The 27,742-nt window shown below is 42.0% G+C and overlaps 1 protein-coding gene across 1 annotated transcript in view; it reads left to right on the plus strand.

Moving 5' to 3' along the window:
* The window catches only part of SGCD (sarcoglycan delta), a 302,515-nt gene that overhangs the window by 120,470 nt on the left and 154,303 nt on the right, over positions 1–27,742 (plus strand). The window contains exon 3 of the mRNA XM_059699026.1: positions 26,056–26,157. Within this exon, the coding sequence (XP_059555009.1) occupies positions 26,056–26,157 (102 nt within the window). The remainder of the gene's footprint in view (positions 1–26,055; positions 26,158–27,742) is intronic.

Consider the following 27,742-nt stretch of genomic DNA (forward strand, 5'->3'; position numbering starts at 1 on the left):
ACTGAATTTGCAGGGGGAGGGTATGAATTTTTGACTCCTTAATTCTAATGCACTGTCTTTTCCAGTGGGTTTAGGAATCAGATACCCAGCTTGTTAGAATTTTGTATAGTCAGATTCAGTGGACTCTGAGTGACTGGGAGTAGAGATGGCAGCAGAGACAGGAGGAATGTATTCTCTTCTCAATAAAATACAAGTGTTTAGAATACAGACATGTCTCTTTATTTTCACAGTAATATTCCCAAAGGAAAGAAGACTCTAATATAATATTTTTGGTTTTCAAGCTTATTCAGAATTGCAAAGAATAGACAATTATGATTAAGAATTCATAGTAGTTATATTTTTATTCACTCAGTTTATTGTTTTTGAGAAAGCCCTGAAATAAGCCCACCTCTCTATTCTTTCCAAGGCTTTCTTATACTTGGAAAGATTGTAATGACACTTTGGGAGAAAGTTACCAGTCCTAGGAAACATCAGAGTTAAACTTGTATTAATAGAAGCAAAGAAAAGGTGTTGACTTTTCAAAAGAAAAGTCTTCTTTAGGGAGCAGATGTACAATTCTTGGTTCTCAAGCAAATGATGAATTTGTAATAAGATTCAAGGGCAATTAGTCTTGAGGCAAATTTTTTTCTTACCTGAACTTGAAATTTGTTTGGGTGCATTTACATAGAGATGGTGTTGTTTTTGTTGCTATCAGTGTGGTGTTTACTAGAGGGAACAAGCAAGAAATGAAAAAAATTTTGTTTTCCTTGTCCCAAAAGCCTATGACCTTGCATGAATCACTGAAATTCTTATGTTTCACTTTCTCCACTCAAAGGAGGGTAATAAATTGCCTAGATGATGATGATGATGATGATGATGATGACAACGACGACGACAACAATGATGACAATGAAGATAGATGATAGATAGATAGATAGATAGATAGATAGATAGATAGATAGATAGATAGATGATAGATAGATTTGAATGTTATATATGAGATTTGGATATTATATATGAGAGTATTTTGAGAATAGACATACAGAAATACAGGAAATGTTTTTGTTTATGGCACTCTTAAATACTCATTGAAATCAAAGCAGTGGTAGGAAAGGACACTTGATTTACCCAATTTCTTTTTTAGGAAGTAGCTGAAAATAATGCTTTAACTTCCTCCTCCAGCTGTCTTTTCCCCCTGAGCAACTATGGCTTGTACAACACACCACAGTTCATGAATGTCCCATATTATGTTTGTCAAATAATGTAATGACATTTAGGCGTGGGCAGAGTGTAGCAGAAGTGTTTTGGCCCCAAAATAATTGAAAGGCTTTGTAAAGCTATTGATTTTTTTTTTAAGTCAAAACTCCAACAATTCTCTGGCTCCAACATTAATTACAGCATTTTGCTGCGGTTGAACTCAGATGCTACATAGGATAAGGTCATTCTGCACATTTCAGACTTGTTTAGCTGTGTTTGAAGAGAAATCTCCAGTGTCTTAGATGCCACTTGAGAACAAATTGGATGTTCCTGATGCTCATTCACAGTGCTGCGCCCATGGAGGGGTGTTTTCCAGTGAGGGCCACTCTGTAGGATCCCCTCCAGGAAATGGCCCACCTACCTAGTAGCAGGTCAGTGCATCCCAAACTGCAATTTGTGTACCAGTCACTTGAGAGCCAGTGACAATGCAGATTCAAATTCAGCAGGTCTGATGTGGAACCCAGTGGTGCTGATACTGCTGGCCTCCCCACTATATTTTGAGAATCAAGATATTAAAGGATACTTCTGTGTCCTAATGGAATGAATTGATGTAGCATGTCAACTTAGGAAAAAGAAAACCCTTGGGCAACTTCGACAATGCTTTGTAATAAGGTTCACAGGAACATTGTGAAATTAGCAAAATTTATGTTTTGACATCTCCATAAACACAAACATATAACACATTGTCATCTTCCCTTTTGTAACTCTCATTCCCCGAATCATTAAGTGTTCAAGCTGTTCTACCCCAGAGGCCTCTGAGAACATCTCCCCACCTTTCCCACGTGGCCCCATATCTCTAAAACTTCTCCCTCATTTCTCTCTCTCTCAACCCTACCAAAAGTTAACTGTGGCCTGCCTCACACTCTCACAGCCTTACCCTAAAGCTGGTGCCAATCTAATCAATGGAAAGCCATGACGCAAAAGCAAAGAATTCAGAGACGTTGGAGGGAGAGAGAGTGTGGAGCAGAGGAAATCCCTAATATCCTTAAGGTGATGCCACGCAGATACTGGTTACAGTTTGCAGAGATCGGACTCTGAGCAGTTGTTCATTCTACTTGGCAAACAGTCCCTTGTACCTGCAGTCCATATTGTCAGGCTTCCATGCCAACCAACATTTGTTTTTTGTCTCAGAAGTTCTTAGTCGGTATGTGTTTATAAAGAAAAAAGAAAGTATATATACTTATTCCTTCCCCTTTGGGTCAATATCTTCCAAATCGCTCATTTCTGTGCAGCCTCCCACGCTTTCTCTCCAGCCATCAACGCCCTATACAAGTTTTGGATAACACCAGAAGGCAGCTTAAATTATTTTTCAATATATTCTGAGAGTGAAAACGCCAAGTCATATATTGTAGTGACTAGATGCCACTATAAAAATTAAATGTTTCCTTAACTGGGAACTGTAGGGGAGGACTAGGGGACAAGAAGTAATTTCATCTCTATTCTTGGTAGAGATTCTAAGGAGCAAACACATTCTAAGAAATGAATGCCTTTAACCCTTGTCTACAACTATTTATTTTCAAAACACTTCACAAACACTAATTAAACTGACTACTAGCTTTAAGAATAATGAAGAGAAAAAGGCACTCAATTAGCTCGTGCACTTTAGTGGAAACTTTTTTCTTCTATTCCTGGTGATTCTTGAGTCATTTACCTGACTCTCCCCGCAGTCACTTCAGGACTACACAAGACAGAGAATTCACGCTCAGGGTCAGGCAAGACCGGAGCCTGAGTTCTTGCTGGCTGTGTGGGCTTGCACAGAGGACTGCAGATGTTCTAAGACGTGGTTGCCCCATCTCTGTAATGGAGGCCACGGGGAAGCAGTACAAGCATTATGATAATGTAGAAAGGCTGACTGCTTTAGGCACAGTGGGCACAGTGCCCATGATATTTTTGGAGCACCAAAATATATATATTTTTTCATTTCATTTAACATACAGATGAAGAAATGAGCGTGAAAGTGAAAGGAAAATGTTTTAGTATGTAATATACCTATGTTTATACTAATGTAGTCGTCAAATATAATTTTGAACAATTCATTATGGAGAAAGGCCACAAAGGCAATAGTGCCTAGGGCCACCCAAAAGTCACAATGAGCCCCAGATGTGTGCAGATCACTTAGGGCAATGACGGGCACATCCTGACATCAGATTGTAAGCAGGTGGTCTTGAGTTACCACATCTGAAAAATGGGTAAGGGTAGGTATAAGGCTGTTGGGAATGAGTTATGAGGCCGTTGGGATTATTAAACTTGAGACTGCATGTAAAGCCTGGCACAGTCCCTGGCATAGTGAAAAAATGCAGGGTCTTATAAAGGCCTCTGCCTTTCTTCATCCTCTTCATCATCATTGCTTAGTGTGAGGCATGAGTTTTTGAAGTCTCCTTGGAGACACATGATAGATTTTAAGAGCACATGAATTCTCTTAAAACTGTGTATTACCAGAGCTTTTTATTACAAAAAAAAAAAATTGGTCCATATGTGCATTTTTCTGGAGTAAAGGTTCAAAGCTTTCATCCAATTCTCAGAGGGATCCATGACCCAAAAGGCTTTACAAATCACATTAGACAAGCAGTCCATATACTTTGAGGGCATCTGTTGTAGCCTGCATTATAATTGCTTCTGATGACTATCCAAGATATCGAGAACTTGTTCCTTTAAATTAGTAACCTTGTTTATGGAGATACCCAAGGATGTAGACCAGGGGTCCTCAAACTACGGCCCGCGGGCCACATGCAAATACAAATATTGTATATGTTCCCGTTTTGTTTTTTCACTTCAAAATAAGATATGTGCAGTGTGCATAGGAATTTATTCATAGTTTTGTTTTTTTTTTAAACTATAGTCTGGCCCTCCAACGGTCTGAGGGACAGTGAACTGGCCCTCTGTTTAAAAAGTTTGAGGACCCCTGATGTAGAGTAATATATTTTAGTGAGATTTCCAGATATTAAACCACCAATTTTCATGTAAAAGGATTAAATTAATCTGACGGTATACATTCCTGTACTTTGGAAAATCAATATAAGTGAAACAATTCAGTCCTTAATAATTCTGGGAAATGATTACCAGGGTAAAAAATAAAATGAAATCGCTAATATCTATTTACCATCTTTCAGGTACTTTTCTAAAGAGTAATTGATATGTATAGTCCTCACCATAATCCTGGGATAATTCACAATTATGCCTGGTTTCTTGACTGAGATCATTCTTTCGTGGGGTGGTACCAAGTGACATCTAGACATCCAGTTGATGGCAACTGAAAGCAGCTACAAAAAAAAACAACAACCGAAAAACAGAAGTGATTTCAAGGAGAGAGAATGTGAGGACCAGAGCTGTCAAAATGCCCACTCAGAGAATTACAGACATGGCAGGTCAAGCAGAAAACGGATGCTGCTAGTTCTGGAGTCACCCAAGTTCATAGGGGTTTAATCAATTCAAAAAGCATGGTGGTCATAGACAGAGGCACATTTTCTGAAGTAATCAGCTTTTCCCAGGGAGTTTCCTATAAATTACACACAGTACTTCCAAGCCAGCCTGGGGAGCTGAGAGCCTTGGGAAAAGAAGTTGGCTTATAGGGGAAAATAGCCTCTTTCTGGAGGTGAACATACTCTCTCCAAATTCACAGCCATTTATTTCATGAGCACCTTGGAAGAAAGAGAAAATATGGAAATACCTGTAAGTTCGCCATTAGTTTCTCAGCTCACTTCTGGGATGTTATCTGAGAAGAATATTTAAAAGTATTATTCCACAGGCTACGCTTCTAATTAACTATGATGACTATACACTTATGAAGTGGCTAATGTTTTGAAATTGTTCTCTTAAAATTTCTTTTGCTCTGAATTTTCTCAAAAAGACATATTTGCCAAATATAAATTAATACCAAGTCAAAACATTTCAACATGAACCAACACAGCATACATCAAAAGCAATGATAATAAGAATTAATCTGATTCAAATTGTGTTCATCGGGAATAATGTTAAATGTTGCATTCAGTTTCTTGGTCACAAGCAACAGTTTACCTTACTTAAGAAAATGTTTGAAAGGATACTGGGTATCTCACTAAATTACCACCTTGACTTAAAGATGTATGTGTATTTTTACATTTTTAAAATTGTTGTCTATCTCTTCAAAGAAATTGTAAACTCCTTGGGAGCATCATCTACATCAGTGATTCTCAAACTTTAATATGTGCAAAGATTTCCCAGTGAGTTTATTAAAATCCAGATGTCCAGGCCTCATCCTACAGATATAATGGTTCATTAGATTTGACACTGGGCAAAGGAATTGGTGTTTTCAAGTAGTATTCCAGGTGATTGTCCACTGACCATCTTTTGGGAAACACTGATCTATTATCACATTGGAATCATTTCTGTCATATCCACTAGGCTTGAGTGTGGCATGCCAAAAAATAAGCTCCCTAATAAATAGCCTAGATGAGTGTGAATTCCTCAGACACCAGTTTTCGACTGTGGCCCGATGTGTTTGGTATGATGCTTTTAGAAACTTCAGACACATTCTAGAAAGGGACCTTAAATTCAACCTCTTCGTTTTACAGATGTGCAAACAGGCCCAGAGAACAACAGGGACTTCCCTGAGGTCAGGTCGTGTAGCTAGAGAGAGCCGCATGGAGCCTGGCATGCATGTCCCCTGACTTCTAACCTAATCCAAGATGGGGAAATACAGTGGTTCTCAAATGAGGGTGGTTTTGCCCCTCAGAGGACATTTGGCAATGTCTGAAGATATCTTTGGTCATTACAGTTGGCTATGTGGGTGGCCAGCGAAGGTGGGTAGAGGTCAGGGATGCTGCTAGACACCCACAGTGCACAGGACAGCCCCACAGTAAAGGACTCTCCGGCCCCAAATTTCAGCAGTGCCCAGTGGAGAAGCTGTGGGCCAGCCACTGTGAACTCCAGTGGCTTCCCAATGACAGCCTGTGTAAGCCCCGTGTGCTGGCTCCTTCAGACACTCTGGAGGCTGCACTGTGTGCTCTTGTACCCGCGTCCTGGCTCTAACCCCTGGCCTGGCCGCAGACATTCCTTTCCCGGAGGCAGCGTGGGCTGCCTCCTTAGCGCTTGCACGGCAGCTGGCCTCACTGCTTGGACACAGCAGCTGTGTCACCCCAGCCTTGCCGACAGCTCGCTCGGGTGAGAAAGGAGGTACTCCAGCTGGTCACAGAAAGAGCAGCCAGCTGGGTTTGAAGGGAAACAGATTTCATTCTGGTCCTGATTAAAGTACAAACCCGTTTAGAGACGTGCCCTCTCTGATTGGGGATTTTTTAAAGGGTAATTGGGGTAACAGGTAGAGAGGAAACTTCATGACTCAGAATAAAAGGGAGGATGGATGCTCAGGGTGTGCCCCGGACCCGCGCGGCCTACTTTTGCTGTACTCTGAGGGTAATCCTAACTCAATGCATGTGCATTGGGTCTCAGTGGCTCAGCAATTTAGATAAGTGATCTCAGGAATTCAATAAACTGCTCTCAGCCTTAGTTTCCCTGACTACAAAATGGTGGTGATAATGCCAATATTATAGGGTTGTTATTAAGATTAAGAGAGCTAATGCATGTAGAGAAAGGTTATAGTGTGGTGATTGGCATGCAGTCAGTGCTAAATAAATGGTAGCTCTCAGCTATTCTTTTCCTGCACCGTTAATGTATAACACACACCAGGTTTCACCAGCCTCTGATGATGCATCAGCCCCTCCCCCTTTGTTTGTAGTAGACCTCTCTGCTGTAATTACTGCAAGTTAACCTCTCTTCAAAGTGTCCCCATCCATTATGTTAACCATCCACAAAGGGGTCCCTTCCTTCTCCCAACAAGCCAGTCTTTCAGCTGCAGCCACCATTACCCCTGACTCCATCCCCTCCTCTTGCCTGAGCTGACTCCCCCTCCCCCTGTCAGTCAGGGAATGTCTTCCAAATGGCACAGTCATGGTTATGGTTCAGGCTGTGGGTTCTCCCGAGGCCAGCGATATTAGAAGAAGTCAGAGCGCATCATTCATGCAGAAGAGGAAGAAAAATCTTGCAATTCTGGGCCTTTTTCCTCATGGGCCACACAACAGCCCATCTCTTATTTAGAAATCCGTGCTGACTGGTTCTATCAGCTTCTTCCACTGCCTCTCTCCCCAAAGGGACTTCAATCCATCTAAGACATAGGAGGAGACAAGATAGTCTATGATTCCCATTTTCTTCCATTCCTTCCCTCAAGCCAACACTTTTAGCTAGTCCCGCTGTGACGAGGCAAGCACTCCCAAACACAGCACAGCTGCACACAATTCCTGCCGAGCCCTGCGCGAGTGTGTGTCTCCTTGGCAGCTTTAGGCCCCCAACTCAGCACGTTCCCATTATGAAGAGGCCTGTTAGAAACCTGGAGGACTGGGCCAGGGCCCCAGAAAGAGGAGCAATAAAGCTGGTGGAGAAAGTGGCCAAACCTGAGAGAGGCAGAAGGAGGATGCATGAAGGGTAGGTTCCCCGGGGCCACAGAGCAAGAAATCAGACAGAGGCAATGCATCTGCATTGTAGTGATTGGCCCTGGCTGAAGGCAAGTCAGCTGCAGCCTCTTTCTCATCACCAAAGCCCCATAGGTTTGGCTAGCCCAGGGCTCCACGTGACTTCCCAGCAAACCAAGCGAGGAACCCCATCACTTCCGAGTAGTCAGTCCCCTACCTGACTGCTACTTGAACTTGGGGCGTGAGAGGATGGCATGGGGATTTGCGCAATCTTCAGGCCTGTCTTTCAGCACCTTCAGTTCCAGTTCCGGGACATTTCAACCCAGCCAAAAAAAGTGAGTTTTGAGTTAATCTTTGAAACATTAGTAAAAATCCTTATGTAAGTGAAAAAGAAAGCATTCCAGATAGGAACTGGGTGTGCAGAGGTCAGAGCAGCCACCGAGGGAGCAGACTTAATTTGATAAAGAGCTGAGGGAGTGGATTAGAAGAGATTAAAAAAGGAAAACGCCAGTCATCATTTTTCACCCCTAACGCCCAGAAAGACTAAATTCTAGTGTAATCTTTATGTTCAAACACGGCCATCAGCAGACTTAAAGTTTAAAACTTTTAAAGGGAGGCATTTGAAATTAATTTTGAGGTGAGGGCATAGAAGAACCATATCTGGCACTGGACAAAGGAAAAATGCTTTCAAGGAAATAGGGCCTGCGGTAGTGCTTCTGTAGCCAAATGCTGCACACGGAGGAATCGAAACACAGTGGATGGTAAATCCCAAACTTCTGTAGCAAAATATTGTTGTAGAGAAAGATTGTCACCCAAGGGGAGAACCCATCCGGGCTGCTTTAGTGATAAAGATGATGCTGGGATGATGCAAGTGTTGCCTGATAAGTAAACTAAATCCTGCCCTTTTGAAAATGCATGTCCAGGCCTGGCCAGTGTGACTTGGTTGGACTCACCCTGTGAACCAAGAGGTCGTTGGTTCAATTCCCAGTCAGGGCACATGCTGGGGGTTTCAGGCTTAATCCCCTTCAGGAGGCAGCCAATCAATGTTTCTCTCTCTCTCCCTCTCTCCCCTCTCCCCCCCCCCCTTTCTCTCTCTAAAATCAATAAAAACATATTAAAAACAAAATACACATCCAGACCAGCTGATATCACCAATCTAAGTTCTAAATAACAGGTTTGTCCCAAAACAAACCTGAACCTGAATCCCTGTGATTCAACAGGGATTTTTTTTTTAGAGAAATATATTTTATGGGCTTACAAGAGGCTTTGTTGGAACTCGCAATATCCTTGAACTGCAAGCAACAGTGATTTTAGAGGAGTGTTAATGCAGTGAACTTAAGTAGAAAAAAAAGAAAGGAAAACCCATACAATTGTCAGTGCTAAATGAACTGAAAAGTGGTTGGAAAGAACATTTTAGACTCAGTTCTTTCTATATTCTGTTTTTACTTTTAAGGAATCCTTTGGTATTGTTGAGCCCCATTGACTAGAATGGTACTGACATAATACGACATTTGTTTAGTATGTATATGTTTTCATATAATACTGTGGTGGAACCGGACCATTTAGCTAGTGAGACTCATAAGATGTATTCAGACAACAAGGTTATTCTCCCAAACATAATATAACCCATTAGAACTCACTGGCTACACCACACTAGAGGGGCTTTCCCTGTCCTTGTCACTCTCAGAGAATGAAGAGTCATCTGTAGAGTTAGTCACGGAGACAGTCTCATTTTAGTAATTCCAGGGAGAAGAGGAAAAGGGGCAGAGAAGTCTTCCTTAGCTAGTGCTATTGTAACTGGTGCCAGCGTTCTCTACACTTGCCTCACCGATCTCTTTCTCTAACCCTCCCTACCCCTCACTTACCAACCCAATTTCCCATCCAGTCCCACCCCTCCCCCAGGCCCTAAATCATCCCAGGGCCACTTACCAGACAATTAAAGACCACCCATAGCCCAAAGTCTACTAGAATTATTCAAACTAGCCAATCCTAAACTGTTTATTCTGCCTTACTGAGGAACACCCAATAAAGTCTCTGGTCTAGGCACCCCCGTTACTCCTTCTCTCTGACTAAGCCCGGTGCCTCCCCATTTGGCCCTGCATGGAGTGGTGTGCCCCTTCTTCCCTCAGGGAAAGTAAATCATAATTTCTCCTTTCAATGGCTTCGGCCTCTCCATATCATCACTCAGTCATCTCCATCAGTTAAAAACCTCTTGGTACAAGAACCCAGAGCATTTCACAACTTGAAAAGTATTTATTTTGGGGGGAAGTGTCTCTGATTACATAGTACCTGGGCTCAGAATCTTACAACCAACAGTTTAAGAGCAACCAAAAAAAAAAAAAAAAAAAGAAGAAAGAAAGTGATAGCCCAGCCATAGATACTTCATCTAAATTTTGTTTTAATGGGCTGAACTAACAGTTATGGAGGTAAAATGGGCAGTAAAAATTTACCTTTAACTCACTTATTTTCTGTGTCATTGGGTGCATAATGCAGCATTTCTCAAAGTATGTCCTCCAGAATACTCACCCCATAGACAGTGAACAGATAGTAGGAAAAAATAATATTTTATTCAAATTCTCTTGGAATCTCTGGATCAACATTTTCTGACACTCTGTTCTCTTCCAGGAATAGTGTTGGATACTTTACTTACTTTGCAATTTCCACTACTGAACACCAGTTGTGCTTTTTAGAAAATTCAGAGAGCTAAATCTCAGGAGATTAACGAAGTTGCTCAAAGTTTTAAGAGGCCCATTAGATATTCACACTTAGATTTTATTGCCTTCAAAAGCCATACCTACAGAACACTATACAGTGGGGCCTTGACTTATGAGTGTCCTGACTAATGAGTTTTTTGAGATACCGACTGTCTCTTGGCCGATTTTTTGCATTGAGTTGACAGAGTAATTTGAGTTAACGAGCTCCTTAATGAGCTCCATAATGAGCTCGGTCTCGAAACGAATTAAACTCGTAAGTCAAGGCCCCACTGTATGTGTATAAGAACATAATACTCTCTGAGAATTGGATGAGAGAAACACCATAGAGCAGTGATGGCAAACCATCAGAGGTGACACGCGAACTCATTTTTTTGGTTGATTTTTCTTTGTTAAATGGCATTTAAATATATAAAATAAATATCAAAAATATGTCTTTGTTTTACTATGGTTGCAAATATCAAAAAATTCTATATGTGACACGGCACCAGAGTTAAGTTAGGGTTTTTCAAAATGCTGACACGCCGAGCTCAAAAGGTTCGCCATCACTGCCATAGAGTAACAAAACGATGGCTCGGAGAGCTAATTCCAACCCATCCACTAGCAGTTTCCCATGAACATGGTTTGAACACATCTCTAAATGTCACGGGACATTGGCTTTGTCATAGGACAGATAGCGGACATAATAATAGAATGGATTCTATAATGTTAAGGAAAAGATTAGGATAATGAATATGATATCAAAACATAGAGAAGTTCCATAACAAAAAATAAGTATTTTTCTCTTTTCTAGAGTATTGGTGTTTGAAATTCCACTGTGGACCTGTAGCTTAGTTTGCTCCATGTAGGAAGTTTACATATCCTTAATTCTAATGCACTAAACTAAGACTTTAAAATAAAAAACCTATGAGTGCTGGTCAGTAACCAATGGATAAAGAGAGAGGCTGCTAGGGGGTAGGAGGACTATGATGCTCTGGCCCCCGTATCCCTGACCTTGAGATGTTGAGTTGGGGAAATCAGTGCAGCTGCTGGCACTGAAATAGCAATCTTGTAGGCAAGAACAAACCCACGGGACCAAGTATTAAATTCCAGTGCTGTGGGGTGAAAAAGATTGTGCAGCTCACTGTACGCTCTGTGATCAAAGTGATTTGGGGTCTTTCTAGAAGTTTTCAAAAATTAAAATTCTGGAAAAATAGGAAAGAGTAGAAAAGGATTAAATCTGCACTGTCCAATATCGTAGCCACAGGCTACATGTAAAGTTATGGAGAACTTGAAATGTGGCCTGTCCGCATCAAGATGTGCTATAAGTGTAAAATACATTTCCTTTCCTTTTAATAACTGCCACATGCCTTCTATTGGCTCTGTTCATCCACTTATCCATCAATCCATCCAACAAAAATTTATTAAGTCGTCGCCTCACGATCAGGCCATGGTCAAGTTCATCCAGCTCCTTGGGCCCCATATTAAACACTGGCTTGGGGACTTGCATCTGACCTAAGTATGTTTCACATGTTGGATGAAAAATAGAATTGATTTTTGGTTATAGAGAAAATGACATCACTTCTAGAGTGTTTTCCCTAGATGCTAGGTGCCCTTGGCCTCCATTGTTCCATTTTTTGCTAGAAGATCCATTTGACTTGATTAGAATGAAAAAGAATTTTTTTTCAAAGCATCTTCACAACCCATATACCCAGACAGTTGGGTGACCTGTATATAATAGTGTAAAAATAATTTTATTAGCTAGATGGGTCTTCATTTTAAACGGCTGCGTGGTACTGGGAAAGTAACCTCTCTGAAATCCATTGCATCATCTATAAGATGAGGGAATGATTGCTAAGGGTTCTTCTGGCTCTAACATAAATTCTAAATAATTGAAGGAATGTTGCTATTTTTGTATATCTGGAACATTCTTCCGGGTGACGTAAATTTCTGGAGGAAGATAAAGACCTTGTTTTCATTCATTGCTTGATATTTTGTATTGTTCTGTTCCATGGCCACTTCAAAGGTCTGACTGATTGGGTTATAATTCAGTACTGACAGAAAGGTAAAGCGGAAAGAACACTGGGCAAGAAGTCAGAGACCTACATCATGACTTCAGTCCTGCTACTAATACTTGTGTGACTGGGGGCAAGTCACCCCAGGGCCTTGAGCCCCAGTTTCTCCTGTTAAATGGCAAGGCTGGGTTACATGGTCTCCACGGCACTCTCTTGTTCTAAAATTCTTTAGTTTTATATCTAGATATGCATTCAGTTAATTCTGGTCTCATCTGTTTTCATGAACCAGAACCATAGATAATAAGTTGTTGGCATGAGTGGCTCTCCCAAGTATAGGATGAATGTCACAAGATGTAAAAAGTAAATGTGAGCCCTGACCGGTTTGGCTCAGTGGGTAGAGCGTCAGCCTGTGGAATGAAGGGTCCCAGGTTCGATTCCGGTCAAGGGTATGTACCTTGGTTGTGGGCATATCCCCAGTAGGGGTTGTGCAGGAAGCAGCTGATCGATGTTTCTCTCTCATCGATGTTTCTAACTCTCTGTCCCTCTCCCCTCCTCTCTGTAAAAAATCAATAATATATATATATATATATATTTTTTTTAAGTAAATGTGATTAGAGAGAATGCCATTTTATCAAAAGAGATCTCCAGTGCCCAGACCCACCCAGGACTGAGCCCAGTGTCATTTCTATCCGTGCATTGATAAACTAGTTACATCAGCATATTCATTTCCACTCTAACGAAATGCCCCTGCCATTGCCTTCAGGCCTTGGGCTGGCCATACCCTTAGGTACAGGAATTCTCATCTCTCCTGAGGGCCTTGTATCTGTTGTCATTTAACCCAGAGGATTCATGGCTCATGTATGACCTCTAGTTTATGAGCATGTAATTAACCATGACAGTTTTAGTGATTTCTGAGCAGTGATTCAGGCCAGACCTCTAGCCTGGGGCTCCATCCAGATATTTTTCAGGGTGCCTGATTTGGGAGCCTTTAGGTGCTGCTCTGTTACCGCATCTAGTGTTTGTCTTAATTCCCATCTCCTTTCCTTTTACATCTCCTCTAAGGCGTCTTATTTACTCCATCCATCCATTTCTCCATCTGTCAATCGACAAGAATTTATTGTGTCTACTTTAAGTCAGGCCTAAAGAAAAATAAAATAAAATATGATCACTGCTTTCAAGAGGTCCCTCTTGGACAAGTTTACAAATCAAGGCAAAGCTTTCAAATCCATTGCTACCTGGCACTGTGATGGATGAGCTGGTTAACAATAAAGATGACAAAAGCAATTTACTAATTGTGAAGTTTAGGGTTTATCAAGCAGTTTTTCAAAGTGTTTTCACTTCTTTGCAAAACTTAAAGGCGTTCAGTATCGTTATTTTATGTATCCATAAGAAAAAAATGACAGCTTTAGTGATTTGTCCAAGATAACACATTTATTTTTTTATTTACTTACTGATCTCCCACTATATGTCAGGCATTGTTCCAGTAATAAACAAAGCGGTGTCTCTCTCTCCATGGAGCCATGTTTTAGAGGGGTACCACCCATCCTCAAGTACATAGGAGTGGGCTGTTGGATATGGAGCAGTGCACCTGCATAGATGGAGAAATGGGTGCTATCTTATGTAGTGTGGCCAGAGGAAGCTTCATGTAGGACAGTGATGGCGAACCTTTTGAGCTCGGCGTGTCAGCATTTTGAAAAACCCTAACTTAACTCTGGTGCCGTGTCACATATAGAAATTTTTTGATATTTGCAACCATAGTAAAACAAAGACTTATATTTTTGATATTTATTTTATATATTTAAATGCCATTTAACAAAGAAAAATCAACCAAAAAAATGAGTTCGCATGTCACCTCTGACACACGTGTCATAGGTTCGCCATCACTGATGTAGGAGGTAACACTTGAGCAAAGACCTGAATTACGTGACGAAGCCAGCTGAACAGAGAGCTTGGGGAAGAGCATTTTAGTGAGCGGACACAGCAGATATAAAGGCCTGGACGCTAGACCTGCGGTTGGAGGACCAGGAAGAAGGCCAAGGTAGCTGGCTGGAGTGTGTTCTTCCTCTGAGGCCACACGTTCATGGACTTGGCTTAGACAGAAATGTTCCTTTTCTTCTGCACGTGCTTGATATTTAACAGGAGTCAGACTGTGGCATTTTTAGACGACAACAAATCGTAGCTGTCTGACGGTGAGGGAAGGTGTTCGCCCTGAGGTTGAAGAGAGGGGACTCGTAAAAATCGCAGGTGACACAGGATGTCATCTGAAAGGCTTACTGACTCCTGCTGCACACATGGTTCTTCACAGGTTGCTCTTTTCCGTCTTTGTTCACGAATGACCAAAAGGAGAAGGGAGTCAAGGAGTTCTACTCCTTCCTTTGTGAGTGGAGTCAATCCGGGGGTAGATGTGGGTTCCTTCTGTATTTCCTAACCCCTGGCCTGCGGACAGGAACTCCGGAAGCAGCCTGGGACCTTGTACTTGCTGTGTGGGGAGTCAAGGGTATGGCTGTGACCCTGAAAAGGTGAGCTGCGTGCCGCTCCATCCATTTAGACTGAGATGCACTCTTCTCTACCTGCCGGGCCAGCCAGTGTGTTCAAAATGTCTAGTTTGGATGTGACTTCCGTTTTCTAAATAATTGATACAATATTCTAGGTATTGACTTTCAGTAAAACCCTGCTGCTCGCCATAGTTTCTCTTTCTCAAGTTTGCAGAGCTTGGAGATTAGAAACAGCTTTGAGGCAGCTCTGCTGACATTCTTAACTCGGGGACAGAGTTTAGAGTGAGTCTCATCGCACCATAACCCAGACTGGAGCTAAATCCAGGTGAGAGAGGGAGTTGCCTGATGCCTGTTACAGTGGCTTGCACGGCCTGGCTGTGCTGTGTTTCAGGATTTGGAGCTTAAATCTACAGCAACAGAAAGAAACTCTGTGAATACTTACAGTCGTCTGAAATTGGCAACTCGGAAATCAGGTCTTTCCAATATACAGAAACTAACTGGGTGACTCCCGCGTGTCTGCCTGGACCTCAGGGAAATAACTGTGGGCTTCCGTCTGGATCCACTGAAGAACTCGTTCTCTGGCACCTGACATTATTATGAAAGGGAGAGAAAAGCTGCAATAAGCCCAGCCTCAAGAATCTCTCCCTTTCACAGGAGCAGGGTGGGTTTTTGTTTTTTTTATTTGTTTGTTTTTGTTTTATTCCCCTAAGAAGACAGAGCATGCTAAGGCCAAATCTCTTTCAACTTTTAACTGAAAGAAAGGACAGAACATTTATAAAACACCCACAGCTTGCCACTTTCTATGTTAGGTGACAAACATGTTAAGTACTCACACCCATCCACCTAGGTAGTTTACTTGTATTTTATAGAAGAGGAAGCAGAGGTGCAAAATATTAAGTGACTTGTGCAAGGTCACGTAAGGAATAGAGAATAGAACGGGCATATGGGAATGGGTCTTTTTGATACTAAAGCTGCTATTTCACTGCTCTGTGTAAAAAAAAAAAAAAGACAATTTTAAATCTGAAAGTATTGAGTTATTCCCTAAGCTAATATCTTCATTGTATAATTACTTGCTTAAACTGTGACTTTTCCCAAGCTATTCAGCCACTCTGAAATGACTTTTTTGTGTTTCCCGGACCTGGGCTCATTCTCATACATATATCAGTTAGTTGACATGCTGTTCTTTTTTACTGCTTGCCCATTACAAGGCACTGTGTGATGAGAAAGGTGGCTTAGATGATAAAAAATGATTGGCGGCTTTTCCCAGCACACTCTCGGTGGAATGAAAAACGCGTGGCCCTTTATGATAAAGGGTTTCCTTTTACCTGAGCTTTGTAATTTCTAGGGGTCATCTTGGTTAAATTAGATTTTAATTCTGAAATATTGTTGCTGGAAATGTTCCCACTGGCCAGTTCACATCTCCTGAATAATAGGATTGGAGCCCAAATGGAAAGTGCTAGTAAATGAGGAAGATGTGCCATGTAAACTTTGGGGACAAGTTTTCCTTTTTTTAATAGGAAGAGCTTTACACGTGCAAAAAGTTGTTACCGTAACAGGTATGTCTGACATTCCTGAATAGCAGAGGTGCCCCTCAGATGGGCATTTTTTGTTAACCTGAGGTCTTCTCGGCCATAACGAGGGACTCTGTGTTCTTTCTTCTCCTTTTATGCATCTCTTTCTTTCTGCCATGTTTTGAGACCAAGAGAGGAAGCTTGCTTGTTGGTTAACCTCTTTGACATTCGTGTGTTGTAGAGACTGTAGGAGAAAGTGAATCTGACTCACTAGGTCTGGCTTATACACAAAGTATACAGAGAGAGCAATTAATAAAACAAAGGCAACTCTCTCAAGACCCTTCTGTAAGCACATGGAATAGACACTTAACCAAAAGGAGCGCCCTACTTCCAATGTCTAGTTGCCTACTTACCAACTTGTCTGACAAGTTCCCATGTGTTAAGCAGTTAAGTTCTCAAAATCTGTGGTAGCCCCATTGCCAGCTAGGTCAAGATTACTCTAAGCCAGCGATTCTCAACCTGTGGGTCGCGACCCCTTTGGCGGTCGAACGACCCTTTCACAGGGGTTGCCTAAGACCATCCTGCATATCAGATATTTACATTACGATTCATAACAGTAGCAACATTACAGTTCTAAAGTAGCAACGAAAATAATTTTATGGTTGGGTCACAACATGAGGAACTGTATTTAAAGGGCCAGAAGGTTGAGAACCACTGCTCTAAGCTCTTTGTAGTTATGACATCACTCATTCTTACATGACCACATTGTAAACTTAAGCCTGGCCACCTTTCCTGGCAGAGATCCAAGGGAAAGTTTTAACTTAGTGCTTGAGAACTCTTGATACTGTCACATAATGGGGTTTCCCTCTCCTGGGAAGCAGAAGTGACTAGTAGTCTATGACAATGGTGGCCATTTTCCCAAACAAAGCTAAGAAAGTTTCATGTTCTCTCCCAGAGACGGGTTGGTTCACATCTGTAAGGAGTGAGTGGCAGATGTGGAGATTATGTAACATGGAAGAGTCCTTTATGAATATTTCTTTTCATTCAAAGTCATGCTCACTTGCTTTTCTGATATACTTCTCTTTCTGTAAACTGAATGTGGGGATAAAATTCTCTACCACTGAATTAGTCAGCGTTCTCCAGAGAAGCAGAACCAATGAGATGTGTGTGTGTGTGTGTGTGTGTGTAAAGAGATTTATTATAAGGAATTGCCTCATATGATTATGGAGGCTGACCGGTCTCAGAATCTGCAGCTAACCAGCTGGAGACTCGGGAATGCTGATGATGCAGTTGTAGTCCGAGTCCTAAGGCTGGAGAAAACAGAGCACTGATATTTAAGTTCTAGTCCAAAAGACAGCAAGCTGAGGTACTAGAAAGAACCAATGATTCAGTTCAAATCTGAAAAATTCCCCCTGACTCACGAGAGGGTCAGCCTTTGTGTGCTAGTCAGGCCTTCAACTGATTGGATGAGGCCCACCCACATTAGGGAGGGCAGTCTGCTTTACAGCGTCTACCAGTTCAAATGTGAACCTCATCCAGAAATGCTCTCACCTACACACCCAGAATAGTGTTTGTCCAGATATCTGATCACGGCATGGCCTACTCACATTGACACACAAAATTAACCACCACAGTTACTATCCCAAAGAAAGTTTAAAAAAATGGTTGTGACTTGATTTGGTTCGCTATTTATTCTTGATCTCCTATGCTGTCTGTTCTTCTTGCTCAGAGAATTTCCCCACTTCTGGGTCTCTTAAACTGTTCAGACTGTTAAAGTTCACCTTCTGAAGGGATGGATGGAGGGTGTGGGTAATATCTGGCATACAAATTAAATGGGAATAAAAGGTAAATGGAATCCTTTTAACCAGTTTCAGTCTTTTAATATTTGATGATTTGATTATATGCAGTTAAAACATTAAAGTGCTATCTTTTGCAGAGAGGAAGGCAGTCTTAATTTTTTTCAAACCCTAAGACAGCCCTTCTCCTTTCCTTTCCTCCTGAATTCCTAGCTTTAAGATATCGGGTGAGTTCTAATCCCTTCACTTTCTCTTAGAAACTGTCTGAGACAAATTTAGTGGCAGATTCCTTTTTGCTTCTTCATACCTGCCCTTATCTCCTGCCTTGTGCATCCTTTTGACATTGGCAGCTCTGTCATTGACCCTATTTCTCCTTCCTCCAGCACAAGCCTCTCAGAGCACATCAAGTCAAGGAAGTGCTAAATAGTGTGTGGCAGAGTGTGACTGCCATAGATTAGAGAAGGTATTCAGAAAAGGAAGGAAGAAGGTGATGGATGTGGGAGCCGGGGGGTGTGGTGATGGATGGTTCAGTATAGGGCGCTATTGAGTATTTGCATGTGCCAGGCACCCTGCTAAGCAGATCAAAGGTGCACATGCACGCATGCGCATACACACACACACACACTCCTCAAAGAAGGGCACCATAATCCCCATTTCATAGATATAAAAGGTTCAAGGAAGGTCTGATGACTAGTAAGTGATGGCATCTGGACCCCAAAATGGGTCGTTTTGGTTTCATAACTCATGGTCTTGATCATTGTGCTCTATGAATGTGGCTAGGCAGAGGAAGTGGGAAATCCATTCTAAAATAATTTAAGTTGAACAAAATTGTAGAACCCATTATCATCAAGTTCTTTTTACTAGAACACTACTTTTGGAATGAATTCTAAGGTAGTCAGTACATCAAAGTTTTGGACTCTTGTGAAGTCTTGTTGGAATTTATCTAAATTAAAATGTAAACCAGTTCCCATCACACTCATCCTTAACATACTCCATTGGCACTGCTCAAATGTAGAATAAAAATCCAGACTAGGCCATAGAAACTTCTCCAAGATGCTCTGTAAGTCTGGTCCCTTCCATCCTGAACTCATCTACGACTGCCCTCTATCTTACACAGAGTTCTTCTCGGTGTTCCTCGATGTACCAGATTCAGTTTCCCTTCCCCCGGATCTCCCATGGTGACTCCCTCACTTCTTTTGGGTTTCTGCCGAGACAACTTCTTGCTCCTCCTGCCTGAAGTATACCCTCCCCTCTCTCCTCACCCTCTCCTTTCTGGGGCTGCCTCATTCTTCATAGTACTTCAGAGCTCTGGCTGTGTAATGCTGAATAATAATAATAATAAAAACAGACAGTACATTCCTTTGTTCACTGAGCAGACAGGATTTTCTGAGGATTTGGTAGTTCCCTATGCTGCATTCGTTGTCCCACTGTTTCAAGAACCCTTGCATGTAACATGGGAAGAATATTAGGCCTCAGGGGTATGTGCCAGAGAAGCAGTAGATATCACCTGTGGATCACTACTGCTTCTCCTTTGTTTAAGGCTCAAGGTAATTGTAGAAACTGGCAAGACGTCTGTAGGACTGCAATACCTCTGATACTAAGCTTTGGCAGGCCAATTTGGGCATCAAAACTTGAACAGAAGGGCCAAATTAGGAGGTAAGAAGGCTCTAGTGCCAGGAGTCCACGCACTAGCCTTCCTGTTTCTGAACTCATCCCTCTAAACCTTTCTCACAAGCATCAGAGAGGCAGTGGGCCCTTTGAAGCTATAACTTGCCGTCTCATAAAAGACACTGCCGTGTACAGCTGACAACTTTTCCTAATGAAAACAGAGAGAAGACAGGACAGGTAGCTCCCTTGGTGTTTTACTCCAGAGAAAGAATCTATTTGGGGAGGGATTTTCACAGCGTGCGTTTTTAATATCACTCGGGCCCGCGTGTTAATCAGGCTTTGTACTGGTAGGAACTGCTCATCCAGCGGCAGGATGGCCACTGTAGGGATTTCATCCGAACACTCAGCAGAGGCCTGGTCATATTTCACTTGTTTTCTTTGGTGTCGGCTAAAGACAAATGAGCCCCTACCTTTATCAACAAAAGCTCGCGACGCAGGAGATCACATTTTTCACCTGGGACAGGGGATGCAACTAGGTGCACTTTGGTATCCATCTCTCATTTTCTTCCCGCCCCGACAATCGATAAATTCTCCGCCGATGTCTCTTTTTGAAGGTTGCTTACAAGTTTCTGTTTCAGAACACTGTGCTACCATAGGTTCTTATGCCTAAATCCTCCCAGAATCCGGGTGTGCATTTGGAGTGATTTTGAAGAGCTGTGGCGTTTTTTTGTTTTGTTTTTGTTGGGCAAAAACTGCCTAATTGCAGCATTTCTGAGTTGTGGGCCCCGGTGTCTTGCCGCAGCTGTAATTTGTCGTCTGAAGAGCATCCCATTCCTGTGCATCGTAGAAGAGGACTTTCTTTAAGAGGAAAAGACCTTAATGTTTATGCTGCATAGCTGCCATTTTGGGGGGAGAGGAAGCAGACGAGAGCAGTGAGGCTTGTCCGGGTTTGCACTGGGAGCCAGCGGAAGGTTGAGGCTGGCACCTGAGAACTATGCTTTTCTCACCATTCCATGCGATGTGCTTACATTTCCTCGCAAACATTCTTTAAGGCTAATCTTGCATTGACGTCTAGAGGTGCACAGCCATGCCCGTGTTGATCTGGCTGTTTTCCCAAATGGCCAGCAAGAGCAGCTCTAGTCTGGGTGAGTGGTACCCAGGGGGCGTGGACTCACCAGCCAGACTTGGCTTCATCTGGGAGCTGCACTCGCGGTTCTCTGTGGCTGACAGCAGACTTTTCTTCCCCTCAGTCACTCTGGACTGTCTGTCTGCTCTGTGTCAGGGATTATGATAGGTGGTTGGGAAGAAAAGACACGGAAGATTCTGCCCTTGTCTGTGAGAAGCTTTCAATCAGATAGAGGGATTGACTAATAGGAGAGCTCAGGCAAGCACACCCAGGCTGCTATAGCACCTGCTGCAAGTTAGTTCATTTATGCTCACAGTTCCCAGCCACAGCATATCTCGTGGCCAAACTTTCATCAGTGAGGAAATATAATCTTAGTTGTCTCCAAAGACACAGAGAGAAGCCAAGTGTTCAAATGGTCACTCCTGTGTCATCCTATAGGCTGACTTCTCTGCTAAACCTCCTCGCACATGTAGCTTGGGTAAGAATTGAATCTTACTCGTTTGAAGCCATTGAGAATGTTGTTGTTACTGTGGTGTTTAACCTAGCCTCTTTAGACTGATACACATGGATTGTCTCATGTATCCCTCAAATTTAGAAAATATAATTATCTTTATTATTTAAGGAAGAGTGAGCTGTAGAAAGGGTACCAACAAGTTAAGTGGTCGAGCCAGCATTGAACCCTTGCAGTCTGATTTCAGAACTCATATTCTTAGCCAATGTACCCATGTGTGTGTGTGTTCCAGTGACTAAGAAAAAGTGGTTTCCAAAGGACTGCTAGGAATGCCCTAAAGGGCAAGGAGAAATAAAACAATTTGGAAATAAAGAGAATTAGGCTCATTACCTGTGTGCGTGTACGTGGGAGGAATCCCTCCTCTTTGGTTCACCCCCAGGAAAAGTATAAACCAAGGAATGCCCATCCATATAGTGCTCCTGGCAACCAGGAAATACAGAATGCTTCCAATACTATAGCCTTGGCTCTATAAATTGTTAAAAGCAACTTTATAAGCGGTTATAAAATATAAGTGCATCTTTTCATGTGCTGCTGGCTATGTGTATGTCTTCTTTGGAAACATGTCTACTATTCAGATCCTCTGCCCATTTTTCAATTGAATTGTTCTTTTTGTTATTGAATTATAGGACTTCTTCATATATTTTGGATATTAACCCCTTATCAGATATATGATTTGCAAATATCGTCTCCTATTTAATTTTGTTGATGGTTTCCTTCACTGTGTAAAAGCTTTTTTGTTTGATGTAATTCCATTTGCTCATTTTTGCCTTTGGAGTCAAATCTAAGAAAACATTGCTAAGACCAATGTCAGGGAGCTTACTGCACAGGTGTTCACATCCCCCCATCACCAGTGTTCCCCCCTTTGGGGGCTGTATCGCACTAGTTGAGAATGCATGCTCTAATATATTGGAATCTGCCCCAGGGATAGGCCTAGGTCTTATCATTCTTATAATCCCCACAATAACTTTCAACATGCAGCACTCAGAAGGAAGCAATTCTATCCCGTGGCAAGTATTTGCCGATTGCATACTCTGAGCTAGGCAATGTTTTAGAAGCTGAAACTACTGCGGACAAAAACCCTACCCCGCATGAAGCTTACCTTCAAAAACAATCTGCGTCTAGATAAAATTGCTTTAATCCGCACTAAGGAGCGCCGGCCAGTGAAAGTGCTCTGGCAGGAGAGAGCCTCGGGACCTGCTGACTGAAGTAGGACTTGGCATTTCTTCCAGCTTGAAAATGTGCTGACGGGATTAAAAACCTGTTCATGCTGATGGAGCAGGAAATTCCGGGGAGCACGAAATAGTACTCTCTTCAAATCAATGCAATCCCGATTCCCAGCCCCCTCCCACAAGGCCCAGCAGGGCATTCCACTCCGCTCGCTAGGATCTTCAGGATGGCCCAGGGCTTTGCCCTGTGCTTGGCTCCTGGGCCCACCAGTCACTGTCTCTCATTGGCACTGGCTGAGAGAATTGTGGTCCAACCCACATGGTCCCTTTAGGTCTAGAGAAGAGACCTCTCTGCTATTCCTGGGGGAGGGAAACCCTGGACTGTCTGGAGCCCACTTCTCTCTGAGGTCCTAACCCCTCCTGGGGACACTGGGGGGACAGTGGTCTATAGAACTCATGGCAATCACAGACCTCTTGTCCACCCCCAGCTGGGAAAAGTCTCCTCTTCTCCTTCTTGCCTCCCGTCCCAGCACACCTGGCACAATCCATTCAATCAGAGTTACCTTGTACAATAGGTGAGACCAACCTCCCCCCCTCCCCACCCCCCACCCCCGCCACACACACACACACACACACACACACACACACACACACACTCACTCACTGCTTTCGGCTTTTTCTGCTGCTTTGCTCTCAAAATCTCTAAGCCTTGTGATTACAAAGCCTGGGAATCTGTTTGAAATGGTGATGAAAAGGGCCAAGGTTTGGCATGAGTGACATGAAGAAGGAAACAAATTAATATTTCAGTCTCTTGTCCTGCCACTCTAAAATCACTTTAATCTATACTCACTTTACAGAAAATTGTCCATTTGACATACTCAAGCAGCCAATCTGGACCAGAGATTTGGCAGTCTGTCCCTCTGAGATTCGACAGTCTGTCCCATGCTTCTAGGTCTCTGGATCTATTTCATTCAGCAGTTAATTTTGTTCATTAGATTCCACATATGAGTGAGATCATGTGATACTTGGCTTTCTCTGACTGGCTTATTTTGCTTAGCATAATGCTCCTCAGGTCCTTAGGCAGTTAAAGGTGAAATGGTTTCAATGAGGCTGTTCTCAAGCTGTTTTGATGTGTATCAAATCAAGTCCGATAGTTACAGAGCCATAAAGGAGACTCTAATGTGGACCACATCAGTTGGCTATTCTAATCCGCTTTGCGTTATATTCTCAAAATACAGGCCAATAAAAAAATTCACACTGACAGGCCTTTCCCACCACATGCCTTTAGGCAGAACTAAGGACTGGGAGGGAAACTGGAAAAATGAAGCGACGATGAATAATAATAGGAAGAAACTGTAGGTAGAAGAAATGATAGATTCATCAAGTTTGTAGTGAGTTTTCTAACAAGTCAGGTATTTAAGCAAAGGGAAGTTACTATTACAAAGGAGTTAATTGACTGATGAGATGAATGTTTCTCAAACTTTAGTCATTCTGGTACCTTCCTTGCTGTTCCCCTTTGGCTATGTACCACCTGTGATACAGTCTCAGAGGCCAGAACGGAAAGGGACTTAATGTTTTTGTGACTCTCCATGGCTCACAGCACACAATTACAGCCGGCATTCCATATCTGCGGATTCTGCATTTGCAGATTCAATTTTCCATGTATCAAAAATATGTGGGAAAATGTTACATTGTTACCGACATGTACTATGTAGTTAGGCCTACCATGATTGGGTCGGGTTGAACAGGTACAGACTTTTTCTTGCCACTATTCCCTAAGCATAACAACTATTAGAGTCTAACAGTTATTTACATAGCATTTATATTGTATCAGGCCTTATAAGAAATCTGGAAATGGCTTAAAGTATACAGAAGGATGAGCATAGATTATATGCAAATACTATTCCATTTTTATAAGGGACCTGAGCGTGGATTTTGGTATCCATGGAGGGCAGGGGGTCCTGTGACCAATCCCCCACAGATACCAAGAGACTGCTATATGCACAACTAGGCTTTCCAGAAATAGCTCTTCATTTTCTCTTTTTTGTTGTGGATTCCACCTGCTGCTGGTGTGATATGAATATGCCCTTTAGTCGGTGGTCTCTCACCCTGGCTTTGAATGCCCAGTCTGGGGCCCTCTTGGCAGAGTTGTCCCCACAAGAACTCAAAATAGAAACATACAGATGGCATGCTATCCAAGAAAGAGCAATATTACCTGAGAGATGTGTTCCCAGCCACAGGTCGAACTGCTGTTATGAAGCGGGGAGGGGGAAAGTGCTCATTTTCTGCTTGGCCATACCCCACGGCCCCTCCCCGACATGGTGTCAGTGCTGAATGTGATGAGGTACAGAGCGCATGGCAGTGCCAGGGAGATTCCGGTGAGAAACTGCAGGGGTGTGAGCAGAGTGAGTGAAATGGGCTGGAGCATGGTTCAAGGCAGGTGGCTGCTGCTGAAGTCCAGCTGATGGTAGAAGACAGGCTGAAACTTGCTGGGAATTCCATTTTTTTACAAGTAGCTGAACAACCTGGATTTTTTTTTTAATTCAAATCATTCAGTTTTTTAATGTCATTATGTCAAAACTGAGGAATAAATTTTTAAAGCGTATATGTATGTATGTGTGTATGTGTACTAGTATGTGCGTGCATGCTTTATTTTCTTAAATTGAGTCTTCAGCTTGTATACTTTTGTCTATATTTTAATATTTCTCGAATAAACTATTAGGAAAAATGTCAGTAACTAATTTGACTTCCTAAATGTGTTGTGAGCCAAATACACCCTGTCTGTAGGCTGGATTTGACCAACAGACTGCCAGTTTGTGATTTCTGCATAGAGTTTTAGAAAAAAGGGTCTCTGATTTTAACGTAAGGAATCATCTCTTCTCTCTTCCCATTCACCACCTGCCTCCATTCTTTCTGCACTGCCTTGCCTAGCAAAAAGGACCCCCTTCATCTAGGTAAGTGAATGAGGGGCATTACAGATTGCTCAGAATATAATTTTCTTAGCATAAGTGAGCAAAGAGGACAGTATGCATAATTGCATTGAACAGTGCCTTCTGGTATTTTATGTATTTGTTTGGTCCCAACTACCCCTCATTCTACTCTCTCTTTTATTTTTTTTTAAATATATTTTATTGATTTTTTTTTTTTTTTTTTTTTACAGAGAGGAAGGGAGAGGGATAGAGAGTTAAAAACATCGATGGGGGAGAAACATCGATCAGCTGCTTCCTGCACACCTCCTACTGGGTATGTGCCCGCAACCCAGGTACATGCCCTTGACTGGAATCGAACCTGCAACCCTTGAGTCTGCAGGCTGACGCTCTATCCACTGAGCCAAACCGGTTAGGGCTCTACTCTCTCTTTTAAAAAAGGAGGGCAATCACTTTGTTTTAACACGAAAGCCTGAGATATTTTGAAAGTTTGACTAATTGCATTTTCTTGTTATCTCTGTGCCTCTATTTCAGGATGGAATGGGAAACTTGAGAATCACAGAAAAAGGTCTAAAGCTAGAAGGAGACTCAGAATTCTTGCAACCTCTCTACGCCAAAGAAATCCAGTCCCGACCAGTAAGTTTCTGCTGAGAGAAAGTATTATTGTTCCTTGGGAATCCAAATCTGGGGAAATCTATCTTGCCATCAGCTGAGTATAAAGAGTGGCATAGGGGGTGATGATACAGGCAATGAGATGCATTCGAGTCTAAAGTCTTGAGTGTAATCACAGCTCAATTAAAGAACTGAAGTTTGGAAAGGTAGTAGGTCCCACGCCACACAGTTCTGAAGTAGCAGAGCAAGGATTTCCACTCAGACATATATTCTGAAGCTTTGCTGTTAACCACAGTCTCATTCCTAAGCTTTTTCTCTCATTCTTCCTCTTTTGCCATGATAGAAGCGATTCCGCTTTTATTAACCGATATTATCAAAATTAACTTTTGTTTAGGGGTGTTTTTTTGGTGGTTTTTTGTTTCTCTGGTTTTTATTTTTTGTTTCCTGGTGAGTGGTGGAATTTGCTGGTTGGAAGGGATTATTAATACATTTGCCCTGCCTGGATTGATCCGCATCCACCTGCAAGCAAAGAGCAGCGGGGAAAGTTCCCCAAAGCGTCATTTGCTTCATGTGCATTGATTAGGGTAATTAATGAAATTCAGCAACTTGATGCAGTGGGTAATTATATCTGAATGCTATCTAAACTACTGAGTTGTACTAAACTGAATGCAATTGTTGAATTGCCAACAAATGTATTTCCTTGTGTGCCTAGTGAAAGAGAGGAAGCCATGATGTTAAAATCGTCAGAAAGAACAAATCAGTTTATGTACACAATGATTATTAAATTTAACTGGAACTCACAGTATACTGGCTTGGGCACTTAAAGTACCAAGAGTATTGTAAACGTATCCATTGTCTTTGAGGAAACTATATCCTAGAAGGAGTAATGGAATGGAACTATAACAAGGAGGTTCGGGAGATGATTCTGCTAACAATTTATTGTATTTTCTCCAGCCATCTATCATGAGTATACAGGGTGTCCCTAAAAGATGTATATACACTTTAACAGCTGATAGCTCAGTTTTGAAAATGAAATGTATTTTAATAAACACTGCCTTTATAATTATTCAAAGGGTGTATATACATTTTTAGAGACCCCCCCTCCCATATTTATTTTAACAAAAACATACTTTTCATGCTATCCTGTACTTTTTCCTCCAAATAATATATTAACAGTAAAAATTGTATAGCTAAATAATATTTAAAAGTTTAAGAGCTTTTTTGAGGTATGACTGATGAAGAATAAACTATACATAGGTAAGGTGCAATTCGAGAAGTATTCACATATGTGTATACTTGCGACACTATCACCACAATCAAGACAATGAACGTGTGTCACCTCTAAGAGTTCCTCCATGCCTTCATCCTGTGGCACCCTCCCTACTTCCCCAACCCTGTCCTCAAGCAACCACCCATCTACTTTCTGTCCTTTACATTCTCTTGCACTTCTTAGAACTTCAATAAATGAAATCAGACAATTTGCAAACCTAAATAAGTTTAATAATAAATTGTGTATGCCATTTTATCAAGATCATTTTTAACCATCGATTTATTTTGCAACTTAAAGAAGAATAAGATTGTTTTTGCCTGCGATTGGGCTGTGTCTTGG

Source organism: Myotis daubentonii, chromosome 5 (genome assembly GCF_963259705.1).
Source record: "Myotis daubentonii chromosome 5, mMyoDau2.1, whole genome shotgun sequence".
Taxonomy (NCBI): Eukaryota; Metazoa; Chordata; class Mammalia; order Chiroptera; family Vespertilionidae; genus Myotis; species Myotis daubentonii.